At 39.7% G+C, this 18,448-nt stretch overlaps 1 protein-coding gene across 1 annotated transcript in view; it reads left to right on the forward strand.

Moving 5' to 3' along the window:
- ASB4 (ankyrin repeat and SOCS box containing 4) overlaps positions 1 to 18,448 on the forward strand; it is a 60,213-nt gene that overhangs the window by 31,836 nt on the left and 9,929 nt on the right. The window contains exon 3 of the mRNA XM_055307368.1: positions 14,901 to 15,391. Coding sequence (XP_055163343.1) covers positions 14,901 to 15,391 — 491 coding nt within the window. The remainder of the gene's footprint in view (positions 1 to 14,900; positions 15,392 to 18,448) is intronic.

An 18,448-nucleotide genomic window follows, 5' to 3' on the forward strand; every position in this document is an offset into this window, starting at 1 on the left:
ACATCCACGAAGGCAAAATAAACAAAAGCAAAAATGAACTATTGGGACTTCATCAAGATAAGACACTTTTGCACGGCAAAGGATACAGTCAACGAAACTAAAAGACAACCTGCAGAATGGGAGAAGATATTTGCAAATGACGTATCAGATAAAGGGCTAGTTTCCAAGATCTATAAAGAACAACTCAACAGCAAAGAAACAAACAATCCAATCATGAAATGGGCAAAAGACATGAAGAGAAATCTCACAGAGGAAGACATAGACATGGCCAACACGCACATGAGAAAATGCTCTGCATCACTTGGCATCAGGGAAATACAAATCAAAACCACAATGAGATACCACCTCACACCAGTGAGAATGGGGAAAATTAACAAGGCAGGAAACCACAAATGTTGGAGAGGATGCGGAGAAAGGGGAACCCTCTTACACTGTTGGTGGGAATGTGAACTGGTGCAGCCACTCTGGAAAACTGTGTGGAGGTTCTTTTCCATTTTTAAACATTGCTGGGCCCCAGGGCTCAGGCGAAGACATACAATTCCTCTCTAAACTCACTTTGGTGATCTGATCTTGTCCCTTGACTTCGGATACCATTGAATGGGGTTCACTCTGGGGTTTGTGTCTCCCGGCCTCACCCTCACTCTCCTCCAAGCTCCAGCTCATCTATCCACCGACTTATAACCCATCTCTGCTAGATTTTGAATATCTTGGACCTACCATGTCCAGACTGGAACTGTTTCCTGCCCCTGCCTCCATCTTAACAGATGACAGTTCTGTTCCTCCCATAGCTCAAGCCCAAAGCCTAGAAGGCACCTCTGTTTCTTCCTCCCTTTCCCTCATACCTCACACCTCACACCTTTTTTTATCTCCAGTCCAACCACTTTAAACCTTCTCTGCTGGGGCTACCCTACCCAGGCTGCCTTATTTCTTTCTTCTTGGTCTATGATAGCAGACTTTCAATAATGCCCCTGCTTTGGTGCTTTCCTTCTTTACTGCCCAACCTCCACCCAGCCAGCCCGAGCGATTTTCACAAAAAGTAAATCAGACCATTTCTCTTCCTCACATTCATTCCTCACATGTAGCCTATGGTCTAAAGTCTTTTCTGTGACCCGCTGAGCCTGACATCATCTGGTCCCTGCTCATCTGGCCCCCTGCTGACGTCACCAGCAGCATTTCCTACTGACTCCCTCTTTTGCTCACCTCTTTGGATACTCGCATTCTCTGCATTTTTGGAACACATCCAGCTTCTTCGTGCCTACCTCCAAACCTGTACCCTTGCTGTCTCCTTCGCCAGGAAAGCCTTCCCTCGTGCTCTACATATGGTTTCCTTCTGTGGTGCACCAATGTCACATATTTGGTGCCTTTACGGAAAATACTTCCTTTTCTCCCCTCATCATCCTCCAAGACTTCACTCGGCTCTATTTTTCTGCATAACACATCCCTACCTGTAACTTTATATATGAATTAACTTTCTTGTCTGTCTTCTTCTCTCACATATGAATTCCACGAAGCTAGGGACATTGCCTATCTTCTTTACTAGGTTATTCCCAGAGCCCTGAACAGTAGCAGGTATAGAACAGGAGCTCAACAAATATTTGTTGACTGAATGAATGAATGTACCACTCATGAGGGCACAAAGACAAATAGATATAGTATCTGTTTTTGAGGATCTTTTCTTTTTCTTTCTTCTTTTTTTTTTTAGATTTTATTTATTTATTCATGAGAGACACACAGAGAGAAAGAGGGAGGCAGAGACACAGGCAGAGGGAGAAGCAGGCTCCATGCAGGGAGTCTGACGTGGGACTCGATCCCGGGTCTCCAGGATCAGGCCCTGGGCTGAAGGCAGCGCTAAACCGCTGAGCCACCCAGGCAGCCTATTTTTTACGTCTTTTATTTATGACCTATCATATCCCGTCTTTTTGGTGTTCTGAAATTCCATGATGATCTTCTTTGGTTGGTGTATTTCTCCATATCCCTGCTAACACTTGTTATTATCTGTATTTTTATCATAGTCATCCTAGTGGATATAAGATAGTATCCAAGTGTGGTTTTGATTTGTACTTCCTTGATCGTTAATGACACAGAGCATCTTTTTATGTGATTATGGACCATTTACATATCTTCTTTGCAGTGACACTTTGCCCATTTTGAATTGGGTTATCCCTCTCCTTTTTGGGGGGTACATAGTTTATTCACCATAATGATAGTGAATTTATTTTATGATATGACACCATTAATTTATTTTAATATGATATCTTTAATTTATTTTAATGATATTTTATTTGATACAATTTCTTCTTTGACCCATGGGTTATTTATAAATGTGCCTTTAATTTGTAAATATATTTCAGATTAAACTCATTTTTTTTGTTACTAACTTCTAATTGTGTTATGGTCAACAAAGTAATCTGCAATGATGCCTGTTCTTTGGCATTTGTGCAGATGAGTTTTTGGCCTAGTTAGCATAGAATCAATTTTTGTAAATTTGCCAGATAGTGTTGAGAAGAATGTGTACCTACCTATATGATTGCTCATATAATTTTGAGAGTCATCTGTTCAGAGATCAAATGAAAAGAGTAGTTAGGACTGTTCAAGGAAGCCATGCACAGTAAGAAGTGTAGGGAGAAAATGATGATACCCAGTGTTTATTTAATAACTGGGGATTGAGAAGAGGAAGAATCATGTAAAAATCATGAAGGAATATCTAGAGAGGGAGAATAAAGCATTCCAGGACAGTTTAAAAAGTAGAATTTCCAGAAGTGAGTTGTCAACACTATTGGGTATAGCAGGGAAGTGTAGTAAGATGAAGACTGAAAGTGGTAGATGGGATTGACCAATTGAAAGCTGCTGGTGACTTTGTCAGAACAGCTCCATTGGAGTGGTGGGAATGGAAAGTGGGCTATGATGGGCTGAGGGGATCATGGATGGTGAGGAAATGGTACAGAAAGCAGAGACTTCACTTTCAATAAGTTTATCTAAAACAGATCAAAATAAATCAGAGGGTATTTACAAGGGAGAAAAGGACTGGGAGAAGCTTGAGTAGGTTTGTAAGATGATGACAAAGAGTTGATGGAAAGGGAGGTGTTGGATATATAGTAAAGAGATACAATTCGTGGAGCAACATTCCACTGCTGCACCTATGATCTCTTGCAAAGATGGAGGTATTTGTCTTGCACTGAGTTGAGACCCCTCTTCTCTAAAATGAACAAGAGAAAGTAAAGGTGAGTATTGAATTGGTCAGCATTTTTGTTTAGTTTACTGTAACCCAGAAACTTAATTCAGTGGTGGTAAGAACAACAAGGGCTCATCAGTATTCAGTTCTCTCCCCGTCCAGGTTCACGGAAGTCCACACTTCCTAGTCTAGTCTGTTTGCGGTTTAGCAGGATCATAGGCACCTTCTGCCTAATGACATATCAACAGAAGAAATGAGTTACTTCCAGGTGATCAAATGCCCATGTAGGACTTTTAAAGTCTACTTCTCCTCATGGTATTGTGATAGTGAGGAAACCTCAGGCAAAAATGGTGAAGCCACAAGACCAAGGGGGCTTCCAATAGAGGCCTAATAGAGGACATAGGTTCTGGAACTACAATGTAGTTTTAAGACTAGAAATACGCTTTTATCGCATCAAGCCACTGAGATGTGAGTAGCATAATTATAACAGCATAATTTGTCTATCCTAATGAAATCCTAGCCTAAGGAAAATTGAAAATAAATGGGCAGTCCAGGAAAAGTTGAATAATCTAGCTAGGGGAAGAATAGAGATGCAACTGAGCAACTAGAATCAGTAATCTGAACTGATTTCAACAGGGCAGAGTTGCATAAATCTTCAAGAGGGAAGCTGCTGCAAGAAGAACCAGTAAGATATTCAGTAATTATAATACAATGTGCTCCAGGATATTTAGGACTCGTGAGTGTGACCGTGTTGGATGGGGCATCTGCAAAGATAATGCAGGATGACATCAGGACAGAGAGAAAGAAAGACTGGGCCAGATACTTATGTCCTCATTGCAAATGGCAGAGTGACTGGGTGTTTGTGAAATCATCGATAAGAAGGGATAAAACATCACCTCACTGGGTGATATAAACCTTAATGGATGAGGGGTTGTACACAAAGGTGAGAGAGTAATGGTTCAGAAGACCATTGTTGATCTAGAAAAAGGTAGTTCTCTACTCCAGACCCTGGAGAATGTGAGTATCAGAAACAAGGGGCTATACAGGAAATGGTATTTCATTTAAGATTTCATTTAAGACAAGACTAGGAAAGATACAGGAAAATATATTTGCCATAGATTGTAGATTGAAAGGGCAAAATTGAAACTAGAACAAAGCAGCCAACTGAAAATACGCGTTGGTGACAGTTAATAACAAACTTGACACTGCACAAAATTGCATCCTTGACAAAGAAGCAGACTTGAGAAACAATCCCAAAACACGCAGAAAATGAAAAGCCTGAATATGAAAAAAGAAATCTAACCTTTGAATAATAGATGTTTCTAAAGAATGCTTGCTGTTAATAACAAGTGAGACAATATATGTAAAACTCTTAGTGAGTACTTGAAAAACAGCAGACATTATTAATATTTTCATAAAGGAACACGCAACAAATGTACTGTCTTTTACTTGCACAAAAGCCTAATCAAGCCCTAGCATGGTGAAATTGAGGCAGGTGAACTTCAAGCTGCAGAGGTTGACACATCTCAGGCAAAACCAGTAGATGAGTCTAAATCTATACCTGAGGTTAATAAGTTAAACCCAATTCTTTCACAAACCCTTGATATTATAACTGAGGATAATATTTTCTCCATGTCTCCCGATGTCCTCATATGTATTGCAGGCCACTCTAACCAGAGACTAACCGCGTTTCACCCTGTCTTAATACTTTTTCAAAGAAAAGTATATTTTTTAATGTGATGTTAAAAAGAAAGCTATGAATAATTTACCATGTTTTCACTTATGCATTTGAGGAGTGGGGTTTTAAAAATTGGTAGAGTGAGTTTCTTATCAAATTGATAATTAGGAGGTGATGAAAATTTAAAGCAAAAAGAAAATGTTTAGAGTTTTCAATAATAAAGAATTGTTTCCTCTTTTCCATATGGCCAATATTTAAAATCAGGGTAGAAGAACAAAATTCTTGTCTAAAAAACACTTATTCACACAGAGATGAAATGGGTGTTTGGTTCCTGGCAAAATTAATGAAAAAATTAAGCCTACGTATATCTTAAATAAAACATTCAATGTCAACAATAAGAAATAGCAAAAGTGTACAAAGGAGTCAATAAAAGAAAGTAGATTGCTTTTAAAGGAACAAAAACCTGGTGGTTTTTCATGTCTCCATAATGTTTAATATTAAAAAAGAGTAGAATGAACTTAGGGAATATTGTGGAGAAAATTACCCAAGAATTCTACACTCTTTCAATGTTATTTTTAATGTATGATCACAATGAAAAAATAGTCTCATGTATTTGAGTTCTTACAAAGCATACCAAAAGGTGCCCTGAACGAAAAATTTACTAGATATAGGACTATCAAGTGAATGGTGCAAAATACATGGGATGTTATTCATAAAAGAATTTCATTTTTGTTTTCCTGTGTCTCTTTAAGTTATTCAGAGAATCTAGTTTCTCCCCTACTGTGGGAAGAAAACTCAGGTGGGTCCATATCTCCCTGGTAACTCTTAGGTAAGAAAAGTTATACAGTCACTGTTAAGTGTCAAAAGTCATTCTCAGTTCAAAAATTGGACATCCAGGGCTGATCTTTCAGACTTGACTTAAATTCTTCTTTCCCCTTGTTCAAGTCCACTGCAGACTGGAAGCATCCAGTTAGGGAAGGGATGCATACTCTGTTTCCTCACCCAACACTTCTAATCCCTTCTTACCCAGTTTACTAATGATGAATTCCAAACCCATGCAGAGCTGGTGCATGGGAAAGGGAGAAGAGGTAAGAAGAGCCTGAAAGTTCTTTCTTTTAGGAATCAAGCTTGGCCACCTTCTGAATTTGGCAGATGTTTAAAGGACTCCATACAGATATGCACAGAGAAATAAAATAATTATAGTTCAGTGATTACAAAAACCAAATGCAGTGATCAAAATTGTTTTAGAAGGATCGTTTCTTCTTTCTTTTCTTTCTTTCTTTCTTTTTTTTTTTTTTTTTTGGTGGAAATAAACTCAAGATTAACAACCCCAGATTAGATTGTGAGGGGCAAATGGTAGGTAGGATAGGATAAACAAGGGGATGAGTACCTTATTTTCCCTGCCATCCTACAAGGATACACCCTGGCCACCTATTCCGTCAGGCTGATTTCCTTGAACATGTGAGTGAGTTCACCGCTCTGAGACCCCAGTGCACTCTGAGGTGGGTGCTCTCAGGTGGCTGGTGAAATTTTAAGTTTAGTTATTAACTTGCCCTTTTTCCTAACATAGCAGGTAGTCAATTAAAACTTTACCACTTGCGCAGGAGATTCATAACATACCATGCACTGGCTTCAAGGACTCAATTTTTCCGGCGTGGGCTGGAGAAAGGACAGACTGCATAGTTTGGTGGTCTAACCTAAAATGAAAATATAGGCCTTTTATTTTAAAAGTTACTAAGAATTTCAAGTTAGTGACAACAAAACATTAAACCAAATGTAGGGCCCTTCTAGGTGAGAGGTTCTGTGCAAAGCCAGCCATGATCAGAGATTACTGGCTGCGTTGCAATATGGCTCACATTTCTACATTTCTACTTAGAGGCCAAAAGGACCTCAACTTCTAAGTCATAATCATCTAAATACTGTTTATTAGTTGAAAAACTTTTATAGGTAACCATGGACAAAACATCAAAGACTAGATTGAGGTTATAGAACTGAATATAATAACCTTACAACTTTGACAGTATAAATTGTAGCTGTCAGAAATGAGGTGTGTAGGTGGAAGAGGGAAATACCTTGGAGATAACCTCATTTCATAAAGCAGGTGGTGGAGATAAGATAACAAATCCATGGATAGAAAATTAGGTGCAGTAAAGTTTCAATATTCCAACAGAAGAATTAAAACATGATGAAAAGACCAAATATTGAAAGGAGGAAGGATAAGTATAAATAAACAAAAACTTAGGTTTTTTATCAGAAAGTAAAGAATGCTATCTAAATTTAATAATAAATAGGTAAATCCATTAGCTGCAGTTATGGGAATAATTGCCAAAAGATCTGAAAACAAACACAGTTAAGAGAAGTGTCTTTGTAAATGTGTCTGTTCTAGGAAATTGTCAATCAAGTTTTTCTAAATTTCTGATTTTTTTAAACATGTGCCTTATTGTTTAACAAAAAAACTATTTAATAAAAATAAGTTAATCTCAGAGCATGCTATGGTATAAATTTATTCAAAAAGAGGAGGGCAGGGGTGGGGGTGACTGGGTGGTGGGCACTGAGGGGGGCACTTGACGGGATGAGCACTGGGTGTTATTCTGTATGTTGGCAAATTGAACACCAATAAAAAATAAATTTATTATTAAAAAAAAAACAAAAAGACAGGTCTATGGAAATCATTTTTTATTCCCTTATTTTGGTTCCCAGCACCTGCTACTCATATGGGCAGCACTGTTTAAAGATATATAGCTGTTTGGTGGCAAAAGTTAACTTAATTACTTATTGAAAGGCATACTCTATGATTTTTTTTAAATTCCAGTAATGTATACCCCACAAAGGTATGTCTAATGTAAAATGAGAAAGCTTAGAAAAACAGATGATACATCAGGGTATGCAAGCACCAAAGAAATGTAGGCAAGTCTTCAAGGAAAGATGATGGCATTGCAAAATAAAAAATAAAAATAAAAAATAAAAAGAAAAGAAGTTAAAATAATAAAAGGAGTATTTTCTTTTTTGCTTAGGTGTACGTTTTTTCTGTTACAATGATGCTGAATTAAAATATCTAAAAAGGGCACCAAATATGCCACTGAGGCTAAAACCGTGAAATATTTTAACTTTTTACTACAAATTTGATGAATTGCCACATCAAGCTAGGATGATTGAAGCCAACAAATAAAACCCAGACTTCTCATATGGCCTAAAAGGTCCAACATCTTGCTTGTAACTTCACTTTTATGTTGTATCTTTCTTCCTGTTCCTTGAATGTGTCAAGCTTGTTCACCCATCTGGGCCTTCATTCTCACTGTTACCTCTGCTCAGAAAGCTTTTCTGCCTAATATTTCACAGCTACTGTCAGGTTAGAGGTCAGTTCCTTGGTAGCCAGCCCTCACGGTTATAATCATTACACCCATTTTATTTTCTTCATAATATTTGCAACTCTCTGAAATGGTCTTGTAACATATTTACTTGTGTGTTTATTTTCTCTCATCTCCAGTGTAAATGACTTGATAGTAGCGACATTGACCATAGTGTACACTGGCGTCTCTGTGTACCCACGCAGAATAGAAACAGTGTAAATATTTACAGAATCACTGAATGAGTTTTGAGATGAACACTAGATCCCTGTTATTGAAGAGAGCATTTCAAAGAATGGATAAAATGTTCAATATTGAGCTAGTTGGGACCAAAGGTGTCAGTGGCTTAAGGGAAAGTCAAAATCCCTGAAGAACACAGAAAACAGAGATTCCTCATGTTCATTCTTCTAACCTAGGGGAAGTTGAAAGAAGCTGGACAGAAAATAAGTCTGTCTTAAAGGGTTGAGGGGCACTGGGCTGGCCTGGTCCTCTACCTCACCACCGATCTCCCCACTGACACATAGGCTTTTTGGGAAATCAAGTCCATTTGGACAGGAAGGAGGCAGGGGTTGGTTTAGGGATATGGTGGGGGATGTGGATTCCCTGATTCTGGGAAGATAGAGAAGTGACAGTTTCTGTAGTGAAAGAGACATGCTCTCTGCTCCCACTCTTATGTACTTCTTGACCCGAGAGAAGTTGGGAACCTGGATGCTCTGGAGCAGATGCTTTTGAGGGCCAACCCGGAGCCTGCAGGGAGGAGCAAAGCCCAGCAGATGGAGCCACAGTGATGACTGAGCACTGAAGATCAGCCAATGTAACAAATGGGCACTTGAGGCAATTAAATTTTATTTGGAAGGGGGGCACTTGATGGGATGAGCACTGGGTGTTATGCTATATGTTGGCAAATTGAACTCCAATAAAAAAATTTTAAAAAGAGAAAAAAAAGGAAATTTTATTTGGAAAATAAGAAAGTGAACTTTCATACTAAGACTGATGAAATTGATTCTATCTGTTGGGGAGTAAGGAAAGGATACTATCACAGAGTACGGGAGGACAGAATTTAATATTGACTGACACTGTGTCCTTCTGTAATCCTGGCTTGAACATTATCTTTTCCCTTGGGCCTGGCCTAGCCATTTCTTGTGGCCAGCTCTCACTCTTTCTGTTCAAATTCTTTATCATCAGTATAAATTAAAATTTCTATCTCTTTTGCTACCATTCCAGACTACTTCTGGAAACCATCTTGCATAAATTAAAGGGTTCGTGAAGGGTTCTCTCTCATTAAAATTTACTTTACCCCATAAAGAATTTACCCCTGAATGGAATAATTTATTCCCTAGAATGAAAATTGCTACAAATTTTCAGGAGGTATAGTGTAGAGTGTAAAGAAAAATATTGGAGAAATAGACCATATTTCTGCACAGAGAGATTCTTTATTGTAAGAATGTCAATTCTTCCTAAATTGATGTCTACACCAAAATAAGTTCCAGATGAATCAAATGTCAAACATTTTTTAAATGTGTAAAAAACTAAATTATAATTAATCTGTATATCTATGCAACCTCTAAGAGGAGTAGGACAGTCTAATACTTTTTTTAAAAATGGGGAAAATTTGACTATTGAAAGTTGATGTCATTGTATTTAAGAAAAATCAAAATAAAGTGGTTAAAAATTTGTAGCAATTATGATAATATAGGCCTACATCCTAATTTATATGAAGGGTTCATATAAATGTAAACAAAGCAGAAAGGCTGTAATGTATAATGAATTAAGGAAGAAATGCCACTAGTTAATAATTACAGAGAAAGAGTTCAAACTCTAATAATCAAATGAATTTAGATTTTTAAAAAAGAAGACCATTTTTTACCTTCCAAACTAGCAAAAAAATAAAAAATATATATATAACAACATACTGCTGAGTGAAATATCACTGCTACACATGAATATAACTTGTGACAATTATTCATCAAAATCTTTTTTTTTTTTTTTAAATTTTTTATTTATTTATGATAGGCACACAGTGAGAGAGAGAGGCAGAGACACAGGCAGAGGGAGAAGCAGGCTCCATGCACCGGGAGCCCGACGTGGGATTCGATCCCGGGTCTCCAGGATCGCGCCCCGGGCCAAAGGCAGGCGCCAAACCACTGCGCCACCCAGGGATCCCTATTCATCAAAATCTTTAAACAGTTCACACATTTCAGCCTAATGACTCTATGTGGGGGGTTTTATGCCCAGGAAATAATCCTAAAATTTTCTTACAGATTTATTAATTGTAGCATTAATTACAAGATCAACATGTTGGGGAAAAAATCCTTATATTCAATAGTCAGGTAAACTGACTTATGATGGAGTATCATGTAGTTACTTTTAAATGTCATTTAAAGTAATTCTGTAATGGCACGCTTGGGTGGCTCAGTCGGTTAAGCATCTGCCTTTGGCTCAGCTCAGGATCCCGGGGTCCTGGAATCCCCACATCAGGCTCCCTTATCAGCAGGGAATCTGCTTCTCTCTCTCCCCCTGTCTTTCCCCAGCCTTCATGCTGTCTCAATTCTCTCTCTCTCTCAAATAAATAAATAAGATCTTTTAAAAAATAAATAAATAAATTCTGTAACAACATGGAAATGTTGATGGTAGAAAACAAAAGTCAATGTTGGTCAATATAAATATTAAAATTTGTCTAAGCTAATTGGTAATTAGGGGCACAAACATTTGCACACAGTGACCTATCACTCTGCACCAACCAGATTGGCTAAAATTAAATAGGTCAAAAATACCAAACACAGATGAGAATGTGGCCCCACAAAAACCCTCATGCATGGCTTCCAGAAATGTAAACTGGACCTGTTCGATACCATCTGATGAAGTTGAAGGTATGCATACCCAAAGATCTAATAATTCCACTCACAGGTATAGAACCCAGAGGAACCCCTGCACATGAACACCAGGGTACAAAGGATGTACAAAAATACTCATAGCAGCAGGGTTTGGAAGAGCCTGAAACTAGAAATGTCCGTCACCAGTAGAATGGATAGATTGTAGATTACTTGTGCAGTGAGACAGAACACAATAAAATGAACAAATGACAGCTTAAACATCACAATGTCGATTATTTTCACAAACATAATGTTGAATGAAGGAAGCAAGTCATAGAAGAATAGGTTTATTATTTCATTTATATATAAAGTTCAAAAATAAATGAAACTAAATTATCTTGCATAGAGATATATACAAAGGTGGTAAAACTATAAGAAATGCATAGTAATCAGGAGAATTGTACCTTCAGAAGGATGCAGAAGTTGCGATGGGGAAAGAGAGTAGAAAAGTGGAGGGCCCCTCCGGGTCTGGGAGGTATGTGATTTCTTGACCTGGGATATGATTCTGTGAGTGATGGCTTTACAGTATTTTAAAAACTATCTCTCTCTTTACATATATATATATATATATGTATATGTGTATATATATATATATAACTATATGTATATGTGTATATATGTACATATACATATAGTATATATAGTTATGTATATGTAATTAGCTGAGTAGGAGAAGGATGCACCCCTACTACAGGATGACTGGTGTCCTTATAAGAAGACAGCCATGTGAAAACACAGACACAAAGAGAAGGCCATGTGAAGATGGAGGCAGAGCCTGCAGTGACACATCTATAAGCCAAGGAACACCAAGGTTTGCCAGCCATCACCAGAAGCTGGAGAGAGGCAGGAGACAGTCTCCCTTTAAGCCCTTGGAGGAAGCCAACCCTGCAGACACTCTAATTTCAGACTTCCAGTCTCCAGAACCGTGAATAAATTTCTGTTGTTTTAAGTAACCTAGATTGTGATACTTTGTTATGGCAGTGCTAGAAAACTAAACATTTTATATTTTCACATTAAGACTATTTATTAAGCGTTAGCCTTCAGCTCAGGTCATGATCTCAGGGTCCTAGGATTGGATTCTGGTAGGGCTCCCTGCTCAGTGGGGTCTCCACTCTTCCCTCTCCGTCTATTCCTCCCCAGGTTCATTCTCTCTCTCCCTCTCAAACAAAATCTTTTTTAAAAAAAGAATATTTGGTATGCCTGGGTGGTTCAGTCGGTTAAAGGTCTGCCTTTGGTTCAGGCCATGATCCCAGGCTTGGTGTGGAGCCTGTACTCCCTCTCCATCTGCCTGCCACTTCCCCTGCTTGTGCTCTCTCTGTAACAAATAAATAAAACCTTTTTAAAAATTAAAAAAGTGGCAGCCCGGGTGGCTCAGCGGTTTAGCGCCACCTTCAGCCCAGGGTGTGACCTCGGAGTCCCGAGATCGAGTCCCACGTCGGGCTCCCTGCGTGGAGCCTGCTTCTCCCTCTGCCTGTGTCTCTGCCTCTCTCTCTCTCTCTCTCTCTCTCTCTCTCTCTCTCTCTGCCTCTCGTGAATAAATAAGTAAAATAAATAAAATAAAATAAAAAATAAAAATAAAAAGTAAAAGAGCATATTTGTTAAAGATTTCCAAGAATTTACATTTGAGGTCACTAATTTCTTGAATAAATCACAAAATCTAAAATAAAATAACTCCTCGAATCATCCTACTTTATATGTTCTCTGGAAAAGTTACACTCAGAGATACAATTCAAATATAAAAAAATAAAGATCTATTCAGAAAAGAGAACTATGCAGCACATCTAGTTGTACCAACAGGTCAAGGATCAATTGTAAATGTCTAAGTACATTAAAAAATAAAGGATGTGGTTGTTCCAAGCTGGCCTGTAAAATTTTCATCCTGACCCTTTGATTCCTTTCCTTACTGGAAATTCTCCAGTGTCTGAAGTGACCCTGCATTTGGCTTCTGGGAAGGCATTCTTATTCATTCCATTTCCCTACAGAGCAAAGAAGGGCTGACCTTAAAAGACACCTGACCCAGAACTTCTCCGGGGTGGAATACTGATGAACACAGATGGCTCCTTGTGAGACCATCTTTGGTTAGAATTCTGCTTTCTGCAAGTTGAGAGAATAGACAGCCTCGGAGTTTATAGAGCAAAGTGCTCGCAGAAACCTCACTGGGGGGTTGATTTTGTACAGGAGCCTGAGCATGTTTGTGGGAGTATTGCCTTTCTCAAATAAGTTCCACCTGACCACAGGATGCCATTAAAAAGGGGGTAGGGGAACAATAAATGGAGAACAGATTTTTAAAAAAATTAACAAAATGCAATGTGATTTCTCTAGTCCTTTCAAGTTTTCAAATACCAAAAGAGAGCAAAGTACAGAAAAGATTTCTTCTAGAAAAGTCTAGTACTACTGTACTATGTCTAGTACTACTCTGGTACTACTGTACTATGAAGTAGAACGGTACAGTGGTAAGAGATTTGGAAGCCAGCCTGTCTGGTGTTAAACCTCCGTTCTATCGCTTCTTAGCTTGATGTAGTTATTACCCTCCTAAGTACAAATTTTTTCATCTGTAAAATTAGGGTAAAAATTGCACGTATTGCAAAGGGTTGCTAGGAAGATTCTATGAGGCAATACATGAGGAAAGCATTTAGCTCAGAATGTCGCAAATGGTAAGTGCTTAATAAATATTAGTTGCTGAAATAATAATCATCATAATAAAAAATCTTGCTAGAATTATACTTGAAGTAGCTATAGAAGTTTTCAGTAGAATTGATTATAGAGTAGGCCCCCTAGGGGTCGACGCATTCACCCCATTAAATTAGGCAGAGAAGGAAAATTTCAGCTTCTTAAGTTGACCACTCTAGTACTTAACATGCTCTATCAGAAAAATAAAATTCACTTCAACTTCCCAGTGCGTTAAACAAGTGGATCTGGTTACATAATTTCTGCGGAGCTTTCCAAACAGCACAAATTTGTATTTCTAACAATGATGATCAGCCATAAATAAAATATGTCTCTAAGTTACTCTCTTTCTTTCAATGAGTATTTCTGTTATACTGGCTTCTACCCCTTTCCAAGCCAAATATGACCTATAGGCTAGTTTGGTGGTCACAGCGTGTGTGTTTCTCTTTTTCCCCCAGTTGTACTCCAAGGGAGCCTTAGACTTGGGTGGCTCTAGTACCAGCTGCTTGCAGTCAGCGCTGGGCGATTTCCATGATACTAAGGTTTGCTTGGACCAAACTTTCAGGTTTCCCAGCTTTGAAAGAGAAAAAAAACAAAAACAAAAAACAAACATGATTTCGTGAAACATTCAAAGAAATTGATGACATTTAAAGCCACTTGTAGGAGCTCCCAAGATTACAATATCACCTTTATTTTCAATGATATTTGCTATTTATTCAATAAAAGCTATTTAGTGATAGGGATCACTTTGTGCTTCCCAGTTCGCCTGGGGGTAAGAACAAAATCTCAACAAGAGTGCTCCAGCTCTCCCTCCAAAATCTTCCTCTGTTGTCCCCCCACACCTACCCAACCCTGGTGCACTTGCTGCTTGTCCAGGAGATGGCACTGTTGTTTCAAACGCCTGACTTCCCTGGGGGCCAACAAAGAACCCTGAAAAGCAGGGCTTATGTAGGGCAGTCAGAGGGTTAGAAGGGAAGCAATGCAATGCAATGCAATGCAATGCAATGCAATGCAATGCAATAAAATAAAATAAAATAAAATAAAATAATAAAATAAAAATAAAAAATAAAAGGGAAGCAGCCAGGAAGGAAATGTCTTGAACCTGGGGAATAAGGGCAACATACGTTTGTTTACTCGGTAATTATCTTCCTCAATCTTTCTAGGGGCCAATGTGAACATGAAGACCAACAACCAGGATGAGGAGACGCCCTTGCACACAGCTGCCCACTTCGGCCTCTCAGAGCTGGTGGCCTTCTACGTGGAGCATGGGGCCATCGTGGACAGCGTGAACGCCCACATGGAGACTCCACTGGCTATCGCAACCTACTGGGCCCTCCGCTTTAAGGAGCAGGAGTACAGCAGAGAGCACCACCTCATCTGCCGCATGCTGCTGGACTACAAGGCCGAGGTTAACGCCAGGGATGATGACTTCAAATCTCCGCTGCACAAGGCAGCCTGGAACTGTGACCACGTGCTCATGCACATGATGCTGGAGGCCGGCGCCGAAGCCAACCTCATGGACATCAACGGCTGTGCTGCCATCCAGTATGTGCTGAAGGTCACCTCTGTGCGCCCGGCCGCGCAGCCTGAGATCTGCTATCAGCTGCTCTTGAACCACGGGGCTGCTCGCATATACCCTCCACAGTTCCACAAGGTGAGCTTATGTCCAAGGGTGCCAAGTACAGGGCCAGGTGCTCAGCTGGGTCCCCTGAGACTCCAAGGATGACTTGATCTCAACTCTCCCGGTAACTAAAGCTTATCTGAGCCTAACTCCCTTTGATTCTCCAACTGACCTTGCATTTACACGCACAACCCTGGCTGCTTTGTCTTGGTCCTGTTTGTTTGAAATCTGGGGCTGAGAGGTAAGAAGGAGAACAAGAGTGGCAGGTAATTCTCCATTCCTTGTGTGAGCACCAGTGACCTGGTAGCAGCTTCTGCCAGACTGAGGTGAGAAAGATGGGAAAGCCACGTTAAGTCTGCTGGAGAGGCCAGTGGTGTCAGACAGGCAAATACTTGCCATCTTTCAGCAGAGCGCATTTTAAATGGCATATGGAATTGTTCTTGCTTTAAATTTTTATCTCTGCACTGTCTCTTATAATTCATTCATTCCAGACTTAGCCAAGTTATTCATGCCAGGAATAAAGAATCATGGACTTTGGGGCCAAACAAATGTGGGTCTTGCCACTGACCTAAGAATTTGACTTTGAATACATAACATAAGCCTCTTGAGCCTCAGATTCTTCCCCTGTGAAATGGGTACACTCTGCCCTTATTACCTCGGTAATCATGTGCAGACATGGTCCTACATCAGAAGGATATTAATCTTACTAGTAACACACAGATATCCTCAGAGCCCAGAGGATGGTGCAAATCTTTCTTTACTCTTTCTCTTGAGTCGCTGTCAGCCCTTGCAGTGTGTCTGCCCCAGCTCCATCCCACATCTGCAAGTACCTCTTCCTTGGTCTATGTCCATCTTCTTTCCGCACCTATGTCGCATTAGTCTGGCCATCTTCATAGTACAACTTCTAGAAGACAATTGATCTCTTTCTAACACAGCTCACCCCACAAAGCATATTTTTGTGTGTATTTATGTTCTAAGGCCACCTTCTTTCCAGAGAAAAGGATGGAGAGGGATGAAGGGCATGGAGATTCCAGAGAAACATACCTGCCTCACTTTATCTGTGAATAATAATAGCCTTTTCATAAGTCTGCTTTGAGAATGAACCAAGATAATACTTGAAAAGTGGTGGCACTGTGCCTGGTCCGTGGCAACCATAGAGAAGTGGCAGCTGTCACTATTGCTATTATTACATATTTGTAGATGAGTTGAATTGGTGCCTGAGCCTGCTTTAGGCACAGGGGCTTCTCCAACCAGAAGAAACAATGTGTGAGACTGCCCAGAGACTAAATATGGTGTTTTAGTCTGAAACTCACTGCTGGCTGGCTGTGGATGAAACAGGTCTCAGTGAAAGTAATTAGAATACCCTTTCCTCATTCCCCTTTGAGAGGAAGATTTAGGAAAATGGGCCTTCCTGTGGGGTTTCTGCTCACCAGGGAGAAGTCTTGCAAATGTGAAAGTCCCCAGGTCCTCTTCACAGAAGCAGTCCTCTGAGAGGTGACAGCAAGGAGGATTAGGAGCAGAGACTTAGCGATGAATCCTGACTTGGCCATTTATGTGCTATATGATTTCTGAACAAGTCCCTTATTTCTCAGATCTCAATTTCCTCATCTAAAAAATGAAGGTAAAAAGATCAGCTTTTCCAAAATGTTTCAGAAATAGGTGGGTAAGATATGTCAATCATCCAGCCCAGTAGTGGCGCTCAACAAAATTGTCTCCTTTCATCGCCCTCCTCTCAAAATCAAAGCCTGGTCTATTGTAGGAATCCACCCTATTGGCCTTACTTCAGTGGCTCTGCTCGCCTGTAAACTAGGTGTACAATTGTGTGTTCCAAGGACATTATCCAGAGTTAGTGTGTTCTCATTCAGTCCTCTTTCACTTCTCTGAGTTCCACCAGTTTGGCCATATGCTAAAGAGATTTAGGATAGAATTGGCTACTGGTTGATGGCTGGTATTATAAACATTTTTGTTGCTATCCAGCAGCAGGCAGTGTGAGAGAACTGGCCCCTTTCCAAAGGAAAACTAAAGAAAAACTCTTCAATTTACTATGCAGATGCTTCAAAGTGATTTAGCACAACTCCTCCACAGCCCGACTTTCCAAAGAGAAAGTCATCTTTACGACAAGTAAATGACTGACTCATTTATCCAGAAGATAAAGTGATTTGTTCTCTTGTGGATGGGGAATTCAGTTTCCTTATTTACAAGGAACAAGGTCAGAGCTGAAGATGCTGTCTTCCAAATACAAAGCAAATTTGTAGAGGGTTTATTTCACTGAAAACCAATGTATAAATTACATAAGGGGGGGGGGAAGAATTATAGGGTCTGCAATTGCTTTCCAGGGTACAAAAGGACATTTGGTTTTTTTTCTTTCAGCATAATTCAGAAGGAAGTGACACCCTAGGGAGCCAAGATTGGGTTTTCTTGTAGGGCAAGAAAGACATTTTTCTAGGGGAGGGAAAGGTATGTAAGGGTTTGGGGGAAGTAAGGATGATTTCTGCTGTTGAACAATGCTGCAAATGAAGCCCAGAATACAAGTGGTCTCTCTGACCATTAAGTACCTTTCTGTACACAGATATATCAATATAAAGGGGCAGAGGTAGCCTAAGAATTTCTCTGTTGAAGTGGCTTGCAGAGGTGGCACTTGTCTTGGAAAAGTGGTGGGGAGGTTTATCCTGAATCTGTTTTTTAATTTATGCCTTCAAGGGTCAGATGATGAAGGGAAGTGTCTAAAGGTCTCTCCGGTGACCACCGCTGTAGAAATAAATTTTTATCCTACTGTTCTTCCATGAAGAGAGAATAGAGACAGCAGAGACTCGCAGAAAATGAAGTTCATTGGGTATCTTCTGTCTTCCAGGCTCCCAGAGAAGCCAGCAGAAGCTTCTCCCTCAGAGTCCACTGACATCTTTTCTCACTTGATGGTCAAGGTTCCTGGTAGTCAGGGTAGAGTGATGATTTGAAGTTTGATGCCTCTTGAGGATCTTTTTGTTGTTGTTGCCTATTATAATAATTTTTGAGGCCTAGAGACAATGGGTCCAACTGTCTTAGTTCTGGAAGATGCCTGACGTGCCAGTGAAGAGAGCTGGGAGGCTGTCG

This window comes from Nyctereutes procyonoides, unplaced genomic scaffold, assembly GCF_905146905.1.
Source record: "Nyctereutes procyonoides isolate TBG_1078 unplaced genomic scaffold, NYPRO_anot_genome, whole genome shotgun sequence".
In the NCBI taxonomy this organism is placed as follows: Eukaryota; Metazoa; Chordata; class Mammalia; order Carnivora; family Canidae; genus Nyctereutes; species Nyctereutes procyonoides.